This window comes from Pipra filicauda, unplaced genomic scaffold (assembly GCF_003945595.2).
Source record: "Pipra filicauda isolate LSUMZ 115617 unplaced genomic scaffold, ASM394559v2 scaffold179_size1759329_pilon, whole genome shotgun sequence".
Taxonomy (NCBI): Eukaryota; Metazoa; Chordata; class Aves; order Passeriformes; family Pipridae; genus Pipra; species Pipra filicauda.
In genome coordinates this window covers 1,370,662-1,392,782 of record NW_024104286.1, presented here as the reverse complement: position 1 = coordinate 1,392,782, position 22,121 = coordinate 1,370,662, and the positions used below count along the sequence as shown (strand labels likewise).

The 22,121-nt window shown below is 39.6% G+C and overlaps 1 protein-coding gene across 6 annotated transcripts; it reads right to left on the bottom strand.

Annotated features, from left to right (window-relative positions):
• Positions 1 to 655: 655 nt before the first annotated feature.
• CD47 (CD47 molecule) lies at positions 656 to 21,833 on the bottom strand. Of its 6 annotated transcripts, none has more exons than XR_005562999.1 (12): positions 21,733 to 21,833; positions 18,202 to 18,552; positions 16,861 to 16,902; positions 14,551 to 14,640; positions 12,614 to 12,715; positions 12,140 to 12,232; positions 11,529 to 11,624; positions 9,646 to 9,738; positions 7,937 to 7,968; positions 5,626 to 5,755; positions 4,970 to 4,997; positions 656 to 3,041 (listed from the first exon to the last, which is right to left on the bottom strand). XR_005562999.1 is itself a non-coding variant. In XM_039379852.1 (12 exons), the coding sequence occupies exons 1-11, from the start codon at positions 21,776 to 21,778 to the stop codon at positions 4,972 to 4,974; spliced, it is 996 nt and encodes a 331-aa protein (XP_039235786.1). In that variant the 5' UTR covers positions 21,779 to 21,833; the 3' UTR covers positions 656 to 3,041; positions 4,970 to 4,971. The 6 variants fall into 6 exon arrangements, 2 of the variants coding, with proteins under 2 accessions (XP_039235786.1, XP_039235787.1); XM_039379852.1 differs by having other exon boundaries at positions 5,626 to 5,650; XR_005562998.1 differs by having other exon boundaries at positions 4,970 to 5,755.
• Positions 21,834 to 22,121: the final 288 nt, after the last annotated feature.

Sequence of the window (22,121 nt, the reverse complement as noted above, 5' to 3'; positions counted from 1 at the left end):
TAGAGAGGAAAGTGTGTCTAAGGAAGTCACAAAACATTTCTGAAGGGATCTTTTAAGTTCAACAGCCATGGTTCAAATCACCTTGAACAAGCAGGGAATTGCTAATAATTTCAACTGTTGCCATCAACTCCACCGAAGAGGATGTGTGAGTGGAAATGCTACCGGTCAGCTCTTGTGGCCTTCTGTCTTTTGTCCACTGTCAAACATCAAATGTAACTTCAGAAAATCCAGAACTTATGCAGTAGTGCTTTAGCAGTAACACAAGAAATCCTCTTCTCACGGAAACACCACTCCAGCGCTACGAAGACTGACTAGAAATATGTGGTGCTCTGCTGTGCTTTTCAAGTTACACCAGGAGCTTGTTAGTCCTCAGCTCGTATTTCCTCCCACAGCATACTCCAGTGACAACAGTGATGTCAGTCAGCGCCATTGAAGTTATTACAGGGCAATCTGCACACTTGCTTCACCAACCAGATGACCTTCTGAAGGAGAAACCCAACCAAAACCATCTGCAGCAGCCTCTGTAACACTGAGAACAATCCTGTATATCCAGTAAGTCATACATAAAGGCAGGGAGAAGAGCAGCTATGACTGTGAATTTATGGAAGCAGCTACAGAAGTGCAATGTGCTAGAAACAAGAAAATCTCCCGCAAAAACAACTTAAAATGACTTTATTTTTTAAGTATATTAGCACGATATTTACAAAATCATTTCTTGTTTAATAAATAAAAACATTTTCTTGGGTAAAGACTATAGATCTATAGATATTTCAAATGTCTGTATGTTTATATATACACACATGTACACACACAAATGAAAGCATACAGTTATGAACAACTTTGGTCTGAAATTACTGGTGGAAAAGGGCTGGATGTATCAATGACTTTTTAAACTCTTGCTTTTATGTTTGTACCTACAAGAAATCCAGCCCTTGACACAACAGGACAGTGGGTTTCTCCCATTTCTGGGGCAACTGATTCTGCAGCTCCTACATGGACACTGAGCTCTGAGCTCCTCAAGTTTTGAGCTCGGCCTGATCCCACGGTGACACAAACGGGTTCTGCTGCAGTTTGCTTTACAGAAGTTAACATAAAGCTATTGTACATAACAGTTTTTATAAGGCAGAATACCTCAACAGAATTCCAGTTGATTTGGTTTTTTAATTCCTCAGCTGCTAGACTTTCAACTTGCCAGAGGGAATCACTAGTTACAAATAGGGAGCACTGCACAGTACTAATCAGATAAATTCTTACACTGAATTGTTAATGGAGAATCATCTCCCATCTTTAGCTAGAGATCACTGACATTATGGAAAAACCTGTATCAAAAGATTCATAGGTAGGAGCTCAAATCTTACAGGAACACTCCCACTGACAAAGTATGACAGTGAGTGTAAGCCATACATGCTTCTTCCATGTTTTATCACATGAATGATTCTCTTCTCTGTGCCCAGTTCCACTGATCCTTGTGAGGGCTGGACCACAGGTTGCTTTAAATGGTTCAATCCTGCAGCCTTAGCAAGAGGGCTGTTTACAACAGCACCTCGTGTAAAATCAGGTATCTCAATTTTGTTTTGTTGAATTCTTGATGCCAAGTGCATCAAGACTTGGAGCTCAACATGCAGAGACCCAAATCTCTGCAACATGCACCCACAATATGGATATGGAACCTTACTTTGTAACATTCAACTCTGAGAAGTGCCAAATTACTCAGAATCTTTAAAATCGTGGATTTTATTACGTTACTGCTTGGCAACAGCTTTCCAAACAAAGTTTTAAATTGTTAGGAGAAAACCATGTGTATCTTTGAAATACAATACCTTAGTACAAACAGCAGACAGTGTCAAGATTTCTACAAAGTATACACAAAGTCCAAGAGAAACCAAGTATATTGGAACAACTCTCATAACAGCTGTAAAATGTGGTAAAATCCCATGGAATGTGCAAGTCCTAGAAAACTGATTTTTAACTGTACCACATATATATATATACAGAAACTGAGCTTCCTCATTTCTCATCAGCTCCTCCTACTAACTTTGTATTTTATGTATTTGTGATATAATGGCAGCAACATAAACTTCGGTGAAAAATTATATAGCTCCTTTTTTCCATTCAAGAAAACAAGATTTTAAAACTCTGCCAAAAATACACTAAATAGGATGACTCCTATTTTTATGAAGCATCCACGACTTTTACAAATTCACTGAGTTAAGAAAGCCTGAAATTGCTTCCAGTACCACACACTGCACAACATGAACACACACACAAGAACCACATTCAGCATGAAAATTACTAACTGCTGTGCTCTGTAATTCCAGTGCTGAATTAGGCTCCAACAGCTGAGCAGTTTCTCATCCAGGAATACAGAGGAGGCACGGAGAGTTCTCTCACTGGACAAAAATACCGGCCACCACAGCATACATGGCTACTGTCCAGAGAGAGGAATGCTCATGTTTTGTGGAATTAGAACTCTGTTAATGACTTCAGGAGAACTGGGAGTAAACTTTGTACTTATGCAACTTGGTGTAAAAGGTTTTACTTTTTCTTATACAAGTTTTGCTGAATGTCAGAAAAGATGTATTTTTACAATCTCTACTTCCTGCTTGTATCACACACATAGACCATACTTTGCCCATGCACACAAATAAAGAAAACAATAGTCTAAATGGTATTGCAACCTCTGGGCTGAGCAGGCCCATTATCAAAGCAGTGACTAATGATAGTTTTTGAAAATAATACCACTAAGGATTACTGCAGGGAGACCCTGCAGTGGGCAAACAGTGCTTTCTATATTCTCACCCTCAACCATCCCGTATGTACCATAACAAAAGAAAATAAAGATCACATGTGGGCAAACACACATGTTCCTTGCTACAGCTGCTGTGACTATAAAATTACGTCATTTATATCAAAAGCACTTTTGCCACACATGCAAAACAACCAGTTTCCTGAATTTCTTCTCGTTGAGTAGTGCATCTTCAAGGCCACGGTGTATCAACAACGGTGTACATTTTGTTCACGCATCACATAACTTTGCAGTTCTGGGAATTTAAAAGAAAAGACAAAAGATTGTTTGGGAAGAAAAGCAACCCAAGTTACAGCTTAAAAAAAAAAATCACTTCTTTTTAAATTTCAAACTTTGAAAGCACGTTTAGCGGTCAAATAATGGAAAAGGGTGTTAGTAACAGCAAGTGATGTTTCAGGCTCTCCACTACAGAAAAGGGGACACTGCCTTGGAGACCTCTCTCACTTATGAATTGGAATAAGCTGAAGTGGCTCCCAGACTCAGCTGTCTGACTCACCCTGTCTTTACTCCTAATGCCAGTTTACTTTCACATGCTATTTTGTAAGCTAGTGTGCTTCAGCATCTGACTCAAGCCCCCTTTGGTGTGTGTGTGAACTTTCAGGGGAAGGGTACAAAGCAGGTAGAGTTCCAAAGGTTACTGCCTCCAGCTTGTGAGTCAGAGCAGTTGCCTTCCATCTGTAAAACCTTCTGTTAATTTTTAGGAGCCCTCTTTCTAGGCAGAAAAAGCAGACAGATTTCTAGCCTTACCCTGAAAGGAAAAATGAAATGGATAAGTGGCAATTTCTGGGCTTTGGAAGCTCTACCTCAGCACTAGAAGAGGAGGTGGGTTTTCATTAAGCCTAAAGGAGACCCAAGAAGAAACAGTCAACTTATTTAAAATTGGATCTCCAAGCCAAACTCTACCTTGTCCTTCAGCAGTATGTGGTAACTGCAGTGGACCCATCCTTACCTCCCTTCTGGTCTCTTTTGAATGCAATAATCTGACAAATATCTATTTGTTTCCTGATCTCAAAACACTCTGTGAAGAACAAGCAGTAGCCACTTCTGGAGTAAGATCTACCTTCCATTCCTCCTAATTCAGATTCTACTAACTGGTATGCATTTAGGAGACACCAATGCAGTTGTCCTTGGTATTGTAGAAGTGCATGTATTCCTGCTGGTTTAGAAAATAATTGTATTGGATACTTGGATGAATCAGGTAGTAGTCGCAAGTAACAAACAGTATAGTAACATAAAGTTATATGTTACATATAGTAACATAAACAGCACATAGTATTTGTAAGGAAGTCCTGTTTTAAAACCAACTCACACATCTTTTTCCAATTAGGGCTAACTAGGATCTCACTTACTGTCACATTGTCAATTCACGCCTCCTAGAAGTGGCATGATATAAAACTATTTCAAGTGAACTAACAGATTTGAGTAGCCTTAGTCTTTATCCCGAGTAGCAAGAGGTTGTCATTTAATGCAGGAGTACCAGGCTAAGGGTCTAGTGATACCTCATCACAAGCCTGTTCAGTTTCCAGGAAGAAACATAAATACCAATAGCACCGACAAGTGCTCCTTTATCCTATTCCCATGAAAAGGAGGTACAGCTTCTGAATAGAAAGTGATCAACAAAACCATTTTGATTTTCAAATGTTAGCATCTAACCTAAAATTGAAACTCTTCAATGAGAGCAATCTGAAAAAATAATAAATTCAGTGAAATCTGATTGGAATACAAGCCATCTAATGAAACCAAGAGAAATAAAGTAGCACCTAAAGAGGGGGAGAGGGACAGAAAGTTACTTTTAAACCACTTTCCTGTGAATTTCCATGGGCGATCACAAATTAAATGCACAGTGAAAGCTCGGTTATATAAAAAAATCCAGCAATAAAGGAAGCATAAAGGTATTTGACTTTCCGCATTTGATCAGAAACATCCTATTGAACAGTTCTCTCACTGACTCATTCTCTTCACTGTTCAGGAGCACACATTCCTCCCCTATGCGTGATACAGAATACAAATTCTACTTCTTTTCAATTAAATATAATTTGAATTAAGAACAGCACCTGCCCCGAAACTGCCCTCCAAGTTTCATCATATTAGCACTGGGTAACTGTAAACATCCTCAAATACACGTTCAATTAAATAGATATCTTGAGATATATTTGGACTTACCATCATTCTAACATCACTCCTTTTGCATCTTTAAAAGCCAAGCAAATGGATTAGTAACGAGTCAGCAAGAAATGCTTCAGAATTAACATTCAGATTAATTCTAAAATTCATGTTAGAATTTGCTACTACTCAGCATGCCAATTAGTGATTATAATAGCAAAGAAAAAAAAAGACAAATAGAATTTTAGAGTCATCCCCTTCTCACTGTAAACTTCCCTCACCTTAACTGCTAGCAGAGTTTCCCCAACCCAAAGAAATATGGGAAAAATAGAGTGGCAAGGATAGATTTTACTATAATCGGAAGTATTTCACCTAAACAAATGGTTTTGAGGAATTAATATCAAGACCTGTCCTTTTTCTCTTAAAAGTTGGACATTTTGCAAAGCAGAGAGGGTGGATAAAATATCCTAAAATATTAGATTTGTCCTACAACAGTCAAACAATGCCACTGGCTAGCAAGGAAAGTAGCATAAAGCAGGGAGCCTGGATCTGCCATAACTTCCTTGAGAGATCAAACTCCTATGTCTCACAGAGCCACATACATTGACATATTGATCTGCCATTTCAGTGCTGTTCTACTGGGAACTACAATTATTGTTCAACCTTTTTCCAACATTAATCCCTTAATTAGAAGATAAGCCTTGAATAACACCTACCATTTAGTGGTTCTTCTACAGCTTTCTGCAAAACATTTAAAAATATATATATGTATAAAAAGCCTTCATGTTTATTTTTGGCTCGCCACAGTTAAATTACTCTAATTGACATATACAGTAAGTAGTGATTCTAAAAAAACGAAGAAAGCTTAACGTTAATCAAATTGCTGACTAGAGTTCTGAAAAAAATTTAAATCAATCAATAGCTGCATTCTCCGGGTTGTTTTCCCCCACTGTGAATGTTGGCTCAGATGAAATACCCCTAGGTGGCAGCAGAAGGCATGCAGATATTACTTTTAAGCTCCAGCATCTAACTGATTATTTGTGCCATTTGATCAATGGTTAGTAACAAAGCAGCAGGACGAGAAAGAAAAAAAAATTAGTAGCCAAGCAATAAAGTGGAATCTCCTCAAAAAGAAATACAAGACAGTTGTGCATTTAGTCTGGAAGACAATCATTAGAAACAACACACGCAATTACAGAAGTGCTAAAAAAAAATATCAGTACTTGGTTAAGATGGCAGATTTCAAAACACACAGCTTTTCCCACCTCCAACTCAAGAAAATCTCAATCGTTTTGTAAGTTTGCCCCAGCATCAAAATGAAGCCCTTCACCAATATTAAATTTTCCGTAGTCCTTAGATGACACAGAATCAAAGTATATTTTCAGAATTCCTTCACACCTATTTACTGCCTCAAAGCACAGTAATATTTGCTGAACAGCCCTGGGTGGAAACAAGTAACATATTAACACACTTCAATTTCCACTAAGTCTTTCCGTGAGGCCTGTACCTCATGGACACAAATTATGTCCCCTGAATTCCTTTGTATCTAATCCTGCACTAAACAGCAGCTAAAAAAACATATTTTTAATGGCTGAGATTTCCAAGAGACCTCTAAGATTTCAAAATTTCTTTTGCTTTCATTTCTGTCTCCAATTCAGAGAGTAACACGAGGTTCACTACTATCTTACTGTCGCTATTTGTTTATTTCTCAAATCCTTGCTGCAATGTAAAACCACCTTGGTAAGGAGAACAGCTCACAAAGAGGACAGAGTCCTCATCAAAGGATGCTATTTTGCATGCTGGTTTCTATTTCAAAGTTTATTTACATCCAAAATTAAATTAAGGAAAAAAATCTCTTGCTCTGTTTACTTCCGTTCTACAAGTAAACATAAGGATGTTAGATACAGACAAGACTGCATGTTGAATGAAGGATATCTTTAATTAAATTTCTCAGCTCATTTTTATAACATAATTACCTTTCTGAACTTCTTTTTCTTCTTTTTTTTTTTTCAACTCTGTGCATTTATATTCCTTCCATAAGTGAGACCAATTCTCTGAAATACTACTCCTTAAAATGACAATGGATGAGAAAAAGTAAAGGAAATAAAAAATTAAAAATCTCTTGTCCTAACTGCAGTCAGCTCTCGTGTCCCATTTTTGGAAACCATCTTTCTGTAACATCTGGGTCTCAGGCTGTTGACTGGAGACCTGGAAAGGTGCCTCAAACAATGGCTGCCACCAAAGAGATGTTCCCCTGCTACAAGGAAATTTTACCGGTATTTTACAGTGGTGCCTCTTTACTTGCTTGTGCAAAAATGCCAGAAATCAGGCAGTTCACATTCGTGAGTCACTTGAAAGCACTGCCCAAGTCTATGAAAATTACTGTTTTGGAAATTATTACTCTAGAATTCAAAACACCCGTCTGAAAAACCTTCTCTAAAAAAACCAAGGTGTTTTTTGATTTGTTCTGTGTTACCTAAAGACAGAACTCTGTTTTCAGAAGGTCTCATCAAATTAAGGGGCATTATAGGGAAATCAGAAAAAAGGTCAAAGCTATACCATCCACATAGCCAGGAATTAAAAGAGAATATCACAGAGTTTTGATGTACAAGACAACAGAAAAAAACTCCTAAGTCTTTCTTACAAGCCACCTGGATGTTTTGCACTCACCTTAATGAAAAAGCTTTTCAAGAAGGTGAGCAGGAGGTCTTTATAAATATAGATGAAGGAGTGCATTGTAAAAGAATGCCCTTGACATCCACCACCTTTTACTAACAGCAATGGAAACTCCATTTGGGCACAACAGTCGGAGTAGCCACCAGGTAAGGGTGGTAATTACAGTACTACAGACACACTCAATAGGGACAATGAAGACCAACTCACTCAACATTAGACATCTGTTACACAGCCAGAACTTTTGCTTGCTACCAACCTGGTCTGAATTCGAACTAGTGAAGAAAGGTTCAGTATCTCACTACAATCCCCTGAGCCATCTAGTCACCCCAAATTTATTAATTTTAAGCTTACCCCTGGACGAGGATGATCTTTCATTCTGGAACCTAAAATAATTACAAAAAAGTGACCAGGCAGATGAATAAATGTCACGATCAACCAAATAAAAACAAAGAATCATAGACTTGTTAAGGTTGGAAAAGACCTCCAAGAACATCAAGCCCCACCATTCACCTAACACTGCTACCTTCACCACTAAACCATGTCCCCAAGTGCCACAACTAGACAGTTTTTGGACACTTCCATTAACAGTGATTTCACCATGCCCCTGGGCAGCCTGTTCCAATGCTTGACCACACTTTCAGTGAAGAAATTTTTCCTAATATTCAATCTAAACCTGTGTTGGTGCAACTTGAAGCCATTTCCTCTCATCCTGTTACTTGTTATCTGGGAAATGGTATTATCTACTGATAAATCTTGCAACAGAGCAGCAACATACAAAATTGAAGCTTCCCCTATCCAAAATGACTTAAGTTGATGACCTGCAAATTCTTAAAGCCTCTAAGCACTCCTCTGCTTACGAACTGAATAATCTTATTGCATACAGTCTGCAAATTGTCTCACTCATGCACTCAGCTCTAAAAATGAATTACACTACACACTATTCACTGTGCTTATTTTGGTGTGCTAGTCTACCCCCAGTCACATTTGACTTCTTCAGCCAGCATAATCAAACCACAAATACAACATTTATGCAGACCAATAATAGCACACAGTATTTAAGTCATATACAAGTAGACCAAAGTCAATAAAAAAATACTTTTATTGTTGTTATTAAAAGGCTTGCTTCAGCTCTGTCACATTTTTGACTCATCTTCATCTATCTTGGATATCAAATATTAGGCATGCTGCCTTAATTTCTTCTTTACTGGAAATCTCTGTCTCAGTGTCCATTATTTCTGGCCATGCCCACATATGGTGTGCACACACTAAACCTGGAAGCCTGCACGGTTCAGTGCAGACTGGGGAAGCAATGTATCCTCAACTGCACAGTTCTGTGTCCAAGCTAACAAGCTGCTTGAAGAGCCTTCATGCACAGTTTGACAGAAATAATGTCCCTCTGCTTTCCCACCCAAGCTGTGGAGGTCACAAAATGTTATGCTGTGTTGTGCCAGCATTCCAACCACACAGCATTGCTGTGGCTGCTGCTTATTTAGCAGATCTTTAAATCTCTCATCTTTTTGAGATCTGATGAACAGACCAGACCAGTTTCTGAAACAAAGCCTTGCTATTCTTTTGTCTTGGTTTTTAAAATTAAGCGTAAGTAAACCCACCATTCACTAAAAATGAATACATTGAAATTGGTCTTACTTTAACCCACCAATAACCAGTGCAAACCAGTAGGCAGATTTTGCTTCTTTAAATCCGTATTTTGATAAACTTGTCATCACCATCCCAAACCCACTCCATGATATCCTTGATATCCTTTTGCTGTCTACATTCTAAGCCTCAGCAACCCAACTGCGTAAATGCAGAACATAAAAAGCAACCCTCCTACAACTGAAACAATCTTACTTAAGAAACCTGGCTGTGTTATCTCAAAACAGTTTATGATCAACTGCAGATTTCTTTACTCAAAATTCCCTACAGGCTCTATGAAACAGAGCCAACACATACAGACAACTCTTCAGCCATTTTTAAAACTATGTAATTAAGAAATCACACCTTATGCTCAAATAAAAAAAGTCTATTTAAAAAAAAGCAGAATATTAGGTGCTACTTACCCATAATAAACACGTAAACCAGACTGAGCAAACTTGCAGTAGCCATAATAGCTAAGCCAGCAATCAGAACAGAGGCATGTAATGGAGGACAGGCTGTTGAAAACACAAGAAAAGCAACTGTATCATCTGACACAAGTAAAAGCACAAACTTTTATTTTCAGATATAACTCATTATTAAAATAAGTAAGCCTGATAAAAACAGATGTGATTAATTTCTCTTTCAAAGTTATCCAAGAACTACTACTGCATCTTTCTTTTTTTGTATACATTCTTTGGTGATACAGAGGCATTTACTGATTTATTCTACTTACGTGTACTATTCTATTAGTTTAGGTATTCTACTGACATTCACTGCAATTGACAACATTCTTTCATTAACTGTATTTTAAGTTTAAACTTTACATCTTCAATGCCAACTGTTTTGAACTGTAATCACATCAGATTACAGAATACAATACTGCTATTGAAAAAACAGGATTAAAAAAGGGAAGAAGGGTGCAGAATATGTGGGTAGTTCTGAGGCAAATCAACCACAGATAACAGAAATGCTCCATGTTTACGGGGATACCAGAACAGGGAGAGGCTATTAAAACCTAATCATACTTCACTACTAAAACTCCTTGTTCTCTCTGATCCTCCTTTCCAGGGATTTAAAAGTCATTGCAACTATCTGCAAGCTCAAGCCAGGATGAGCAATTTCTACTGATGCCCCTTAAGGGTCATTGAGCTAAACTTCCAGAGAGACAGGTAACATCAACCATGCATGACCTGGGAAGAGACCACCCTGAAAAAACAGAGAGGCTTTTCATTGAGAGAGTAATAAAAACATCCTCCATTTTGTGTTACTCTAGAGCATTAATGCTTTACCAGAAATCTCCTATCAGTTTTTTTTACTATTACATCTTAAAACACTTAGGTGTCCCTTAAAAATACCTCTGTAAATACTAAACAATAAGCATAACACTCAAATCATAACCCCACTGAAAGGTCTATCATTCCACTCAGATTACACAAACCTTTAAAAAGCATTTCAAGGAAAAATAGGTCTTAAATCCCCAACCAAATAAATTACTAAAATGAAGAATGTCTCTAGGAAACAATAAATCAGGAGCATAAAGCACCTACAAGGAACATGAGTATGTATATATTCTACTACTAAATATACTGCCAAGGATGCCTAGTCCTAAATTCACCTTTTTCTCTGCTGTAGGGTTCTCTGGTGGGTGCAGGGGAAGGCAGGGAGGGGGCAAAGGGAGGGTGAGAGGCAGGAATAAGGGATATCACTGTGTGTGGTGTTCAGTTAGTCCCTTTACCACAGTGACTGTTTTTCAATGGTGAAACAGAATGCCAACCAGAATCAGACTTAAAACAGTCCAAGAACACTTCCAAGTTTACTGTCTCTACATTTACCTTCTTAATGTGTTTCAATGGTATTCACTGAAATATTCATGGACTCAGCTGCATACAAGCAGAGATTAACAAAGAATTTCTGATTTACTCATTGAACACGAGAAAATTATTATGATTCTAGTTTAGTTTCTAAATACCCTAAGCCTCAGTAAGAATAACAATAGTCACCTAAAATCAACACTGACTTTAAGGTCCTAACATGCAAAATTAAAACAATTAGATTTTATTTTTCATAAAGCAACTGTTCCTAGAATGCAGTCATGAAACTGATATATGTAATACTGCCCTTGGGCTGTTCTTCTTTCACCACATAAAAGAGCATTAACACAGTAGTCCTAAACTACATTTACAAAAGTTACTTGCTAACACTCCATGTAGGGTAGCCATTTTCACAGCTTTTTAGGGTTAGAAATAAAGAACATGAGGTGAAAACAAAATCAAAAAACCACTTCCATAAAGGACAAATTGCTTACCTGGGACACACAGTGCAAAACCAACCACTGCAATTATATAACCAAGAATTTTCAAACCTATCAGAGCCAGTGTTGTATGAGGTAGACTTTCAAAAACTGGGAAAAAAAGAAAGACAAATAAAACTATAGTTTTTCAAATTTAACTACAGAGACACAAAAGGTAGATAATTCACATAAAGTCAGAAAGCAGATTCTCTTAAACTCTAAGCTCAGCCAGTCAATGTCATAACAAAACTCAAAAGTCACTGTAAGGCAGGGCTCTTGTAGGTATACACACACCTAAAAATTATGTACATATAAATAAAATGATAAATAAACCATAAGTAAAAAAAAATTAAACACACATTCTGAGAGCTGGTTATTCAACTCAATTCCTAAACCCAAGAAGGAAGAGCAGAAATCACTCAAATGTGCTACCCTAAATCTCATTCTTCAAGTAGACAACTCAGTCAAACAAACAGGTTGAACATTTTATTTTGAGATACGAGAAATGTCAGGAATGCAGGATGCTATTGTAGCACCTATTTATAAAACTGAAAATATTCTGTAGATTATGGGGGGGAGAGCTCAATTTTTTCCATCCACATGTTAAGGAATAAATAAACACTCACCAATTCCAAACATGAAGTATTGTAGTGGTACCAAAATCACAGCAGGGACTACAATTAGGCCAAGACCAGCTTGATTCAGTGCAGTGTAGCCATCTACAAAAATTTATATGGAAATTAGTTAAACAGATGTCGTTAATTGGAATAAAGCACAAAACAACAAACATAAATCATCAGCATCATCAAGCTTCTAGGGTTCAGAAAAAATCCCACTGAACCACGAGAAGTCATCTAGTCATTAATATTCACCCAAGGCAGTAGGATAGAAAACATAAATAAATTCAGAGTCTGTATCTTCCTATGATCACTTCAGGGCCTTACAACCTCAACATTGTTTCTGTTGTAGTCTATATAATTTTTTTTAAAGTTAAAATAGATGGCAATTAATAGGTGGTGCTAACTTCCATCCTACAGCATGGAATAGATCCTTTTGTGCTGTTTTTCCCTTAAATTAAGAAAGCAATTTTCATCACTTACCTTGGACGAAAAGAGCAGCGCCTACACCAGCTACAACTGCTAAGATGACAACTGCTACTATAATGCACACTTTCCTTTGAGATTCAATATCATATTTTAATGCTTAAAGACAAAAAAAAGGGAGACAGAGAGAAAAACAATCAGAACTGTTCCTAAGCAAAGAAACTCAAGCTCCTAAAAATTAAAACTATATACATTCCCAAGATTTAATTTGCTTTCATTCCTGGATATGGTTAATACGGCTTACTCAGAAAAATGAAACCTGGCAGTGGTGTTCTGGTCAAATTCTTAAATTTCTCCTTCCATACAATTCAGGTGATATGTTAAAGTAACCTGTGCCATGTCCCAAAGTTAACTGAGGTAGATGCACTACTGACATTTAGATGTTACAGTGAATTTGTTACTCAGGTGGAATGTCAGATAGGAATTCATAAATTCCAGGTTTCATTCTCTTCCTCATGACTCTGTATGAGCTCAGACATATCACCTCTGTCCCCAAAGGAACTCAAATCCTAAAAGCCAATCCTGTAAACAAAAACCCCAAAAAACCCCACCTCAAACAAATCAACACAACCCCCACAACCCACAAACCCAAAAAAGCCATACATTCCCAAGTGTTACACAGAAAAATCATGCCCAATTTAACAAGCTATTTAAAGGTATACAGTAGCATTGATGGATTCACAGGTTTCCTAAAAGGGTGCAAATTAAAGGAAAAAACCCCCTCCTAAACAAACCAAAAAATCCCAACAATTAAGTTAGAGGTAGCAAAACTCTTTTCCGCACAGAGGTCAAAGACCTTTCAATAAATTGCCCAGGTGCAGAAACATCCAAGCACACTCAAATTACTCCTATAAAATGACAGTGCTTCTCCATGAAACTATTGCTTTCCTAAAAATGTTGAAGTTCTGCTCTGAATACAAGGTAATGAAAATTCCTGAACATATCAGAGACTCCTAAGCCATAAACAAAAATTAATCCAACACTACAGAAATAAAATAATTTTTTAAAAACTGTATTAGTTTTCAACCTCTGACCATGGATGAACCTTTGAAGAGTCACATAGCACTTCCAGAAGTTCATGAAAATAAAGGAAATGACATATAGATGGCTGGATACATATCTGATTATTACAAATCACTCTGAGTGTGATTTTTTTCCATTTCTCATGGACTTGACTCTTAGCAGAATTGAGTTGTTTTTTTTTTAATTTTTTAGAAGTCTACAAATTGAGAAAGCCTGAAAAAACTCAAAGATTGACGTAACAAAATGCACAACAGGGACCCATCTGAAAGGCCAGAAGAAAGCACACTCTACACTGCACAGCAGTTGGACACCACTGCATAAAGAGCACCCAAGGATTTCTGACACTGGTGACCGATTGTATTGCCTCTAAAAACATTTAACAAAATCACAGATGTTGGTGTTAAATTATAACTCAGCCAGTGCTAAGAGACTAATGAACAATTTTACATTAAGAAGACAGAACTCTAATATTGATTTTATGACCATAAAATGAAACATTTTTGTTTCTAATTTTACAATAAAATCATGGTGTACCAACTGTGAAGAAGAGTTTCCTTGTTCTAACGAACGACAGTACCCATTACCAATTACATCCCACAAAAATTATATACCTGCAAAAGAGCACATCATTTTGCAAATGATACAGTCCTGGCAGCAAAAACAGCCTCACATGGCAGACGAGTTCTAAACACAGACCCCAGAAAGCAACCCCTATTTGCAAGCAAATGAGCAGTGTGGCCCAGACCACTTAGGGGTAAACACACACCACCTCCCTGAGTATTATCTGCATCGATTTCACCCACATCTTTCAGACGTGAGCAGCATCTTTCATTTTGCACAGATGCCTGTACACATGCAAGGGATTTCAGGACAAACCAATAACTGCACAGAACTGAAGAGCCGACACTTACCAATAACAGTGAGCTGAGCCGCACACAAAATAATAACTATGCACAGCAATGATATGATGATAGCCCTTTCCACTAGGAGGAACCATGATCCTAGAGAACAAACAAAGAAAAACAGTAGGAAGAGAACAAAAACTGAGGTTATTAGCTTTGCATTTATTGTTCCTTTTAGGCTATGCCCTAGATTGCTCAGTATTATATGTAAGATAGCATTAAGAGTTATAATAGGCTAAGAAAGCTATGACCTCTACCTGTGTAGGTTTCTCCCTGATCTTGTGTGTGACAACCTACTTTTTCAGTATTTCCAGTTACCTTAACATTTTCCAAACTGGAGGTCTTACTGGAGTAGAGGATATGTTGGTGTTAATTTCTGGCACTACAAGCCAGTGAGCTTGTGGAACTACAAACAGCACTGCAGACCAGAAAAACAGTGTATTTAGGCTAAGCAGAGAAGATACGAGAAATCTGATTTGATACTCCCTCAGCTATTCTATTCTATTTTCAACTGCTGTAACTCCTGAAGAAATCCAGGTGTGTGGTAAGGAATACAGGAGCTCACCTAAGTGAGAGTGAAACACTGCTTTGTTAATTTTAGGTCTTCCCAACATCATCCATTTAGTCTTTTTTCCCCCTGCAATTTGGATGCCTTAGGCTGTTCAGTCAGTCGTGCTGTAAGACCCTGTAAGCCACCTTCCAACATAAAATTCTGAAAATATCTCCACTGAACTAGAAAATATAGTTAATTCTTGCATCTCTGCTCATATCCTCATTTAGACTCACTCAGTGAATCCCAAGTCTCCATTTCTTACATTACACTTGCCACCATTCCTCTGCCTGCATATTGGCTTCCAAAGAAATTTCTAATCTTCATTAAGATGCATATTCATTGCACTTTCTCTCCATATACAAAAGCCGTATCTGTAGCTCCAGAAACACGGACTTAAGTAGCAATACTTTATAACTTTCAATGCCAAGTGAGTACCCTGAGGACAGGTTTTCAGTTCTTAAATTCCCCTCCTTCCCCTCCCTCCCCATCTCCCTCAAGAGTTGCAGAAGAAGATACTGATGGATGCAACAGAAACACAAGACAAATGCAAAACAGACTGAAGGCAAAGAAACAGGAAGAATATATGCCAACTTCCTAAATGCCAAAACAAAGTTAATTTATTGAATAGTTTAAAAGAAGGCTTTCAGCTTCATTTGCGTTTTCAAAAAAGCAACTAATATCGAACGGTAGCTTCAATGCACTGTTGCCATTCTCTAGATAAGCCAAATCCCAGAAATAATGTTTGATGCAACTGAGAACAATCAATTAAAAAAAGGATCTGCAAGCAGAGACTTAGAACCAACTTTACTTCCTCTGTAGCATTTCCAGACGACTCTATCTGGTATTATAAACAGAAAAAGAGCAGCCACAAAGCCTGGTATCTGCTAGGACTTCAGCCAGCAACACAAGACCACGTATAGTCCAGTCTTAGACTATAAAAGAACCTACTGTACAGAAATGCTTGCAATATTGAGCATACATGCAACATGTAAATAAGAGGAACAGCTGAGCACATTTTCCTGGTAAGATATTTCCCTTACTCTGGTGTTTCATAGGAATAAAATAAACTCCTGGCAATAAGTAATATTTTGAGAGCCAATATAAGCAAGTCAGTTCCAAAGTCATGAGAGAGACTTCCAGACTGAGGCAAAAGAAGAGTAAAGAGAAGAGGGAAAAGAGAAAGGAAACAGGGGAGGAAGAGAAGGAAGAAAAGAGGAGAAGAGAAAAAGGAGGGAGAAAAGAGAAGATGAAGAGTGGAAAAGAACAGAAAAAGTGGAATCTTGACAGTCGCTGTCCTGATCAGGAAAGAGTGTGCACAAAGACAATGGCACTTGCACAGAAATCTTGCTCACTCTGCTACCCAATTCCTCGGTGAATCCAGGAATCCTCTAGAGTGAGATGGAGAATGGTTGGCTCTCGTAAGGCTATCTTTGTAAAAGCATCAACTGGAACATGCTTGTAGTGACAGCATGAATTCATTGCTCAGAAATGACAGAGTGAAGACTGGTACAGGATTTCCATAATTCACTAACCCTTTTCAAGACTCAGTTGCTACACTTCCTTCTATTACCTTATTGTCTCAAGAGTTTCTCTAGAACACTGAGGAGGAACAAGCAAGAGAAAGTTGTACAGAAGAATGGCAAGAGAGAGTAAGCAACTGCGTTACCTTCAGCTAAACTCTTAAACATAAGATTAAGTTTTATGTTTTCTAGCATATTCTCTCAAACCTAATGTGACCTTGAAACTATGAATTATTCACAAACCACCTTCTTCCTTTGGTGTTGCATTTTCATCGCCGCAACTGATAACTAGAAAATGAAATCAGAAAAGTTACATCAGTTTCCAGCTTTGTTGTCTTTGTACCGATTTCAAAATTGTAAACACAGTAAAAATAAAATTCACAAACGGAACTCGATTCTACTACATTCTCAAGCCTTGTTTCCTCTTCTAGAGCTTAACAATGAATGGCAAAAACAGCCAAAAAAGGTTGCATAAGAGAAGGAAGGGAACTGTGTAGACCTCTTCCCGTTTTTGCCGTGTTCTAAGAAACAAATGATTTTGTAGCATCTTCACTTTCAGTGGCTGTGCCCCTCTTAATCCATTTCAGGATCACAATTACATGTATATGGTTAACTGAATAACTAGACCCAACTGAGAATTACACAAATGTCCACAGCAGGACATCTGCCTGAGCTTCCTAAAGATTTAACATGAAATGCAAAAGGTTAATAACAAAAACATCCCAGGATAATTCTAGAGTGCATGGGTAAGGCAGCATGTCCTACACAGATGCAACAACATGTGGTGCTTCTGAGAAGCTCTCCAGAAGCAAGAAGCAAGGAGGTACACAGTGTACACACAGAAAAGTGCTCTGTCACTTCTGCAGAGCATTGGACAGACCACACTTGTACAGCAGAACCCATTATTCAACAACTGAGGTGCTGGAGCAAATGGGCAATGGATGAGAAACTCATTTACTGAATTTCATTAATTTTAACATCACTTTAAACATCATCTTCTGAAGATGACATTTAATCCTAGAAAATCATAACACATTATCAACTAGTAGTTGCATTTTCAACCTCACTGGAAAACTGTGTAACTTCTGATCAAGTCTGAGAGCTTTTATACAGAATTTCTATTAGTTCTACCTGTAATTTTCCAGCAAAGATAAAAGATTGCAAGAAGCAATTCTTCAAAGAAAAGATCTCTGCAGACACTGTAATGAACGTACACATTTCAGTATTGTGAAGATATTAGGAATATGTTTCAGTATGTAATGCAATAACATGAGGTGTTGAGTGTATCAAAAACTGTATAATCTAAGAAAATGTGGGAAAGCATAGATTTTCCTGTAGTAGACAAATCATCCTCAGATATTATTACAGAATGAAAAAATGCATTCCGATCTTTCCCACAGAAGCACTCCCCTGTAACTTAAACCAAAATAACTCTTATTAGCTTTCAAGTTAGAAGGCCTGGATGCTACATTTTTTGTATTTTCAATTCAAAGGAATACATTGACATGGTCATTATTTTTCTTCTTCCCTCAAGATTTTGCTTGTTTTCCATCCCAACAGGTTCTAAAAGAATAGTAGGCAACTCACCTGAGCTCTGCCTAAGTTCCATTCTTGTGTCTCCTTCTGTGTTTGATTCCGTTACTTCACAACTGTAATTTCCAACAGTTGCTTGTCTAGTGGTAAGCACCAGAGAGGCCACACCCTTGGTTAAATCCGCCCGAGATAACAATTTTGCTGACGAAAAGTCTCCATCTCTATAAAATTCATTTTTTCCTCCATGAAAAGAAAAAATTACCTTTCCTTCTTTTTTCCATGTAACAAACATGACAGTTTCATTGTTCTTCCTTAGATTAGTCACATAACAAGGCAAAATGACAGTTTCATTACAGTCATTTTTTTCAACAACGTCTGTTCCAGTGAGTATCAACTTCGCAGAACCTATAAAGAAAAATGAGAATGGACACATTCAGAATTATTTCTTAATACACATGAGAACAAATTAAAAATTATTACAACATGTGACTTGGGAAAACAAAACAAACTCTCCCATGAAACCACAAAAAGAGAACCATGCTTTAAAGGAGTAACAAAAGAAGGAAAAAAGGGCATTATTATAATTCTACTCCTCTGCACAGACTTAGCCATTGTCACCTCCATTTAATGTATAGATATCATAACCTATCATAAATTTAAAATAAAAGCAGTAAAGTTTTGGGTTACCACTTACTTGGACACTTCCCCTGAAATGCCATATGCAGAAATACTGCATGAAGGTCTGGTTTCTGCAAAGCATACACACAACATTAACCACAAGTTGTGCCATTGATGTTCACATTTCTGCTCCTGAGCATGCAGGTTAAAAAAGTCTACTTTTATACTTCTGAGAGAAGGCAAGCAGGGCAGCTTAGTCAAGAAGGGTTTGTTCATTTGTTCCTTCTTATCTCTGAAGGTGGAGCCAAATTCCCACAGCTTTAGAGCATTTCTTGCAAATTCTCTCTCTTTTCCTTTCCAATGGAGAAGGTGCACTCGCAGTACCATATATTAAATGAGATAATTACTTACTTAAATTATAGTGTAATTATGTAATTATTATTATTCGAGTGTATACACAGCAGAATTAAAAATGGAAAATTTGTAACAATGAAAGGCTTTCAATGTTTTATTTTCTATATTTTTCCTTCTTTGGGGGAAATCATAACATAGTTTAACAGCTTTCTTAACAGTAATTGCTCCCCAAAGTTCCACAGACATTAGTAATCCAAAATGCTTTATTACATCCATCTGATAAAACCAAATATGGGAAAAGGTATGTAAAACAAGATCACAACCCCTAATACTGTAAGCACAGAGATTTACACACTGGAGAAGCTCCATGGACCTCAGAGAACTACTGCTACTCACATGTATAAAACCAGCTCAGATTAGTCATGTGTACTTGATGATTAAACTTCATTAGGGGAAGGGGAGAAAGGAGAAAAAATAAAATCAGTAAAAATTGTGTCACTATTTGCCGTAGCTCTTTTTGTCAAAGCAAGAGTCTCAGATCAAATTTAAAAAGCACTCATCTCTGAAATACTGCTTTACTATTCTCACACGGGTCGCTGGATTACTACTGAATATCAAAAGCTTATAATAAACTGGCTCCGTTTGTATTATGCATGATAGTGCCTTACAAGGAAGAAGGAAGGAAGAATTATTCTCTGGCTTACTCACTGTGTTCCATTTTTAAACTGTACCTCAAATAAAGAAAGTAACAAAAGCAGAACAAAGGGAAACTATACCCAAACCTCAATCTATGCCCTAAAAAAACCCACGTGTACACAATTAAAAGCTTAAACGGTTCTTCATGAAGTAAATTTCACATGTGTTTCCCACTACCTCAATATAAAAGTTTGGGGGGTTTTCTCTCCTTTAGAGCCAATACATTTATATTTCATAGGAAGAATTTGTTCACCACTGGCTTCATTTCACTGAGAAAGCTGATTTTTCACTAAAGGAAGGGACTATACTTCCAAATATTTACCAAAGCAAATAAAAAACCAACCATCCTGAAGGAAATAAAAACGAATTGATTAAAATCTTCTCCCTAGCATTAGAGCAGAGCAGCAGCGAACTGCAAATTCCTGATTCCACCGGTCTGCTGGCGTGCAGTCCATGAGAGCTGGCCTGTTTTGCCTGCAGCCAGTGCAGAAGTGCCGGTGTGAGCTGCTCCCCAGCCGAGGGCTGCGGGAATGAGGCACAGGCTCCAGCAGGGAGCAGACCCGTCTGTGCGGGTTCTGCCCTCTGCGAATGCGGCTGCTTTCGCACAAGAGTTTGTGCGGCTGCTCTTGCACTAAAGGGAACCTCACTGCTTCCTGCAGATGGTACTTCCACTATCAGCTTCCAACAGTCTTCTTGTGGTAAGAAGCAGCCAACAGAACCCTCTGGCATTAGTTCCCAAATCCCGCAGGCAGCGGACCACTGGGCGGGCTTTTCTCCTGGATTATCAGTATAGAGGCATCACATTAAGGCGACAACTTCAGAGCCTTACACTAAGCAGTTTGGGGGCTTCTGAAAAACATGCAATTGTGAAGCTGACATAGAAAGGCTGTTTCAGATTATATATGCCCTGCCAATTCGGAATGCTGCACAGGGTTGACAAAAGTGGCTCAGTCTGGTCACTTGATGGGCGCTTGCAGTTCTCAGCGACTACAAACCGTGCTGGGGGAATCACCTCTTCAGCCCGTCTACTGCTAACTCAGGAACCCAGACGTACATACGAGCTTTAAACACAGATACAAGCTTTAAACATGCAGATTTAGATGTGCTGCTTACTGACAGAAGAAAAAGCCCCTAGCACCTGCAGCTCGGTCAAAGTGTCGCTACTTTTTTAACCCTCCGTCCCCCCACCGAATTTTTTCTCAAGGCAGAGAAGAAGTTAAGATAGTGCGGTGTCACAACTGCATATCGCCGGCACGCGAACTTTTTCTAAGATCAACAAACACCGTCAGCCATTGACCCTGCGCAGCCGGCGGCCAGCTGGATTGCTTCAGGAAAGCACACTGAGCCGAGCTGCCCTCACGCACAAGAAGGCGAGGAGCAGAGCTCTGCGCACGGTGTCCCTCCTCTCCCCCGCAACTTCTGCGGGAAGCAGCGCACGCCCGGCCCGGGGAGGGTGCGGGAAGCGCTAAGGCGGGGGGCTGGATGGCAGCGTGTGCGTCCCCGCTCCGTCCCAAAGCACGGCGAGCTCCCGCTGCGCTCCCGCAGTCCCACACGCTCCTGCTGCCACCAGGGACAGCGGGAGCCCCGGGCAGGGGCCACGCGAGTCCCCGCGCCGGGAAGATGGAGCGGCGGTGGGACCGGGACGGGCGGCTCCGCTCGGCTCGGCTCGGGAATAGCCCTCCCGCCACCGCCACCCACCCTGGCCCTTCCCGCAGGACATGGGGGCGGCTCAGCCTTTGCCTCGCACCCCCGGGGCCCCGCCAGGGACACCGCCGCGGACACCGCCGGGGCGCCTGCGCCGGGACCCGCTGGAGCCGGGGGCGCACGGGAGGCGACTCGGGGCGGCTGCCGCGGCCGCAGCCAGAGGGGCCGGGGAGAGAAGGAAGGAGGGAGGGAGGTCGTGCGGCGGTGTCTCACCTGCGCGCAAGGCGCCGAGCAGCACGGAGGCGACCAGCAGCCACATGGCGGGGCGGCGGCGGGAGCGCGGCCGGGCCGGACCGACGGGCTCGGAGCGGCGCCGCAGCGGGCGGGGGAGGAGGGGGCGCGCTCCCCACTGATTGGCTGCGGCCGCTGGCGCGGGGGCGTGCGGGGCGGGGCAGCTGCACGGACAGCTCCGCTTTCGTCGTCCCACTCCTTCTCCTCCTCCTCCTACTGGCGGCGGGCGAGAACGGCTGCAATAAAGGTCGTTTTTTTGGTTTTGGTTGGCTTTTTTATTTTTATTTTTTTTTAAAGTAATTATCAGGACGCGTATTCCACACCCGCGCGAGCTCCGGGGCCCGGCGTCCCGGCTCGCGTTTCCCCGCACG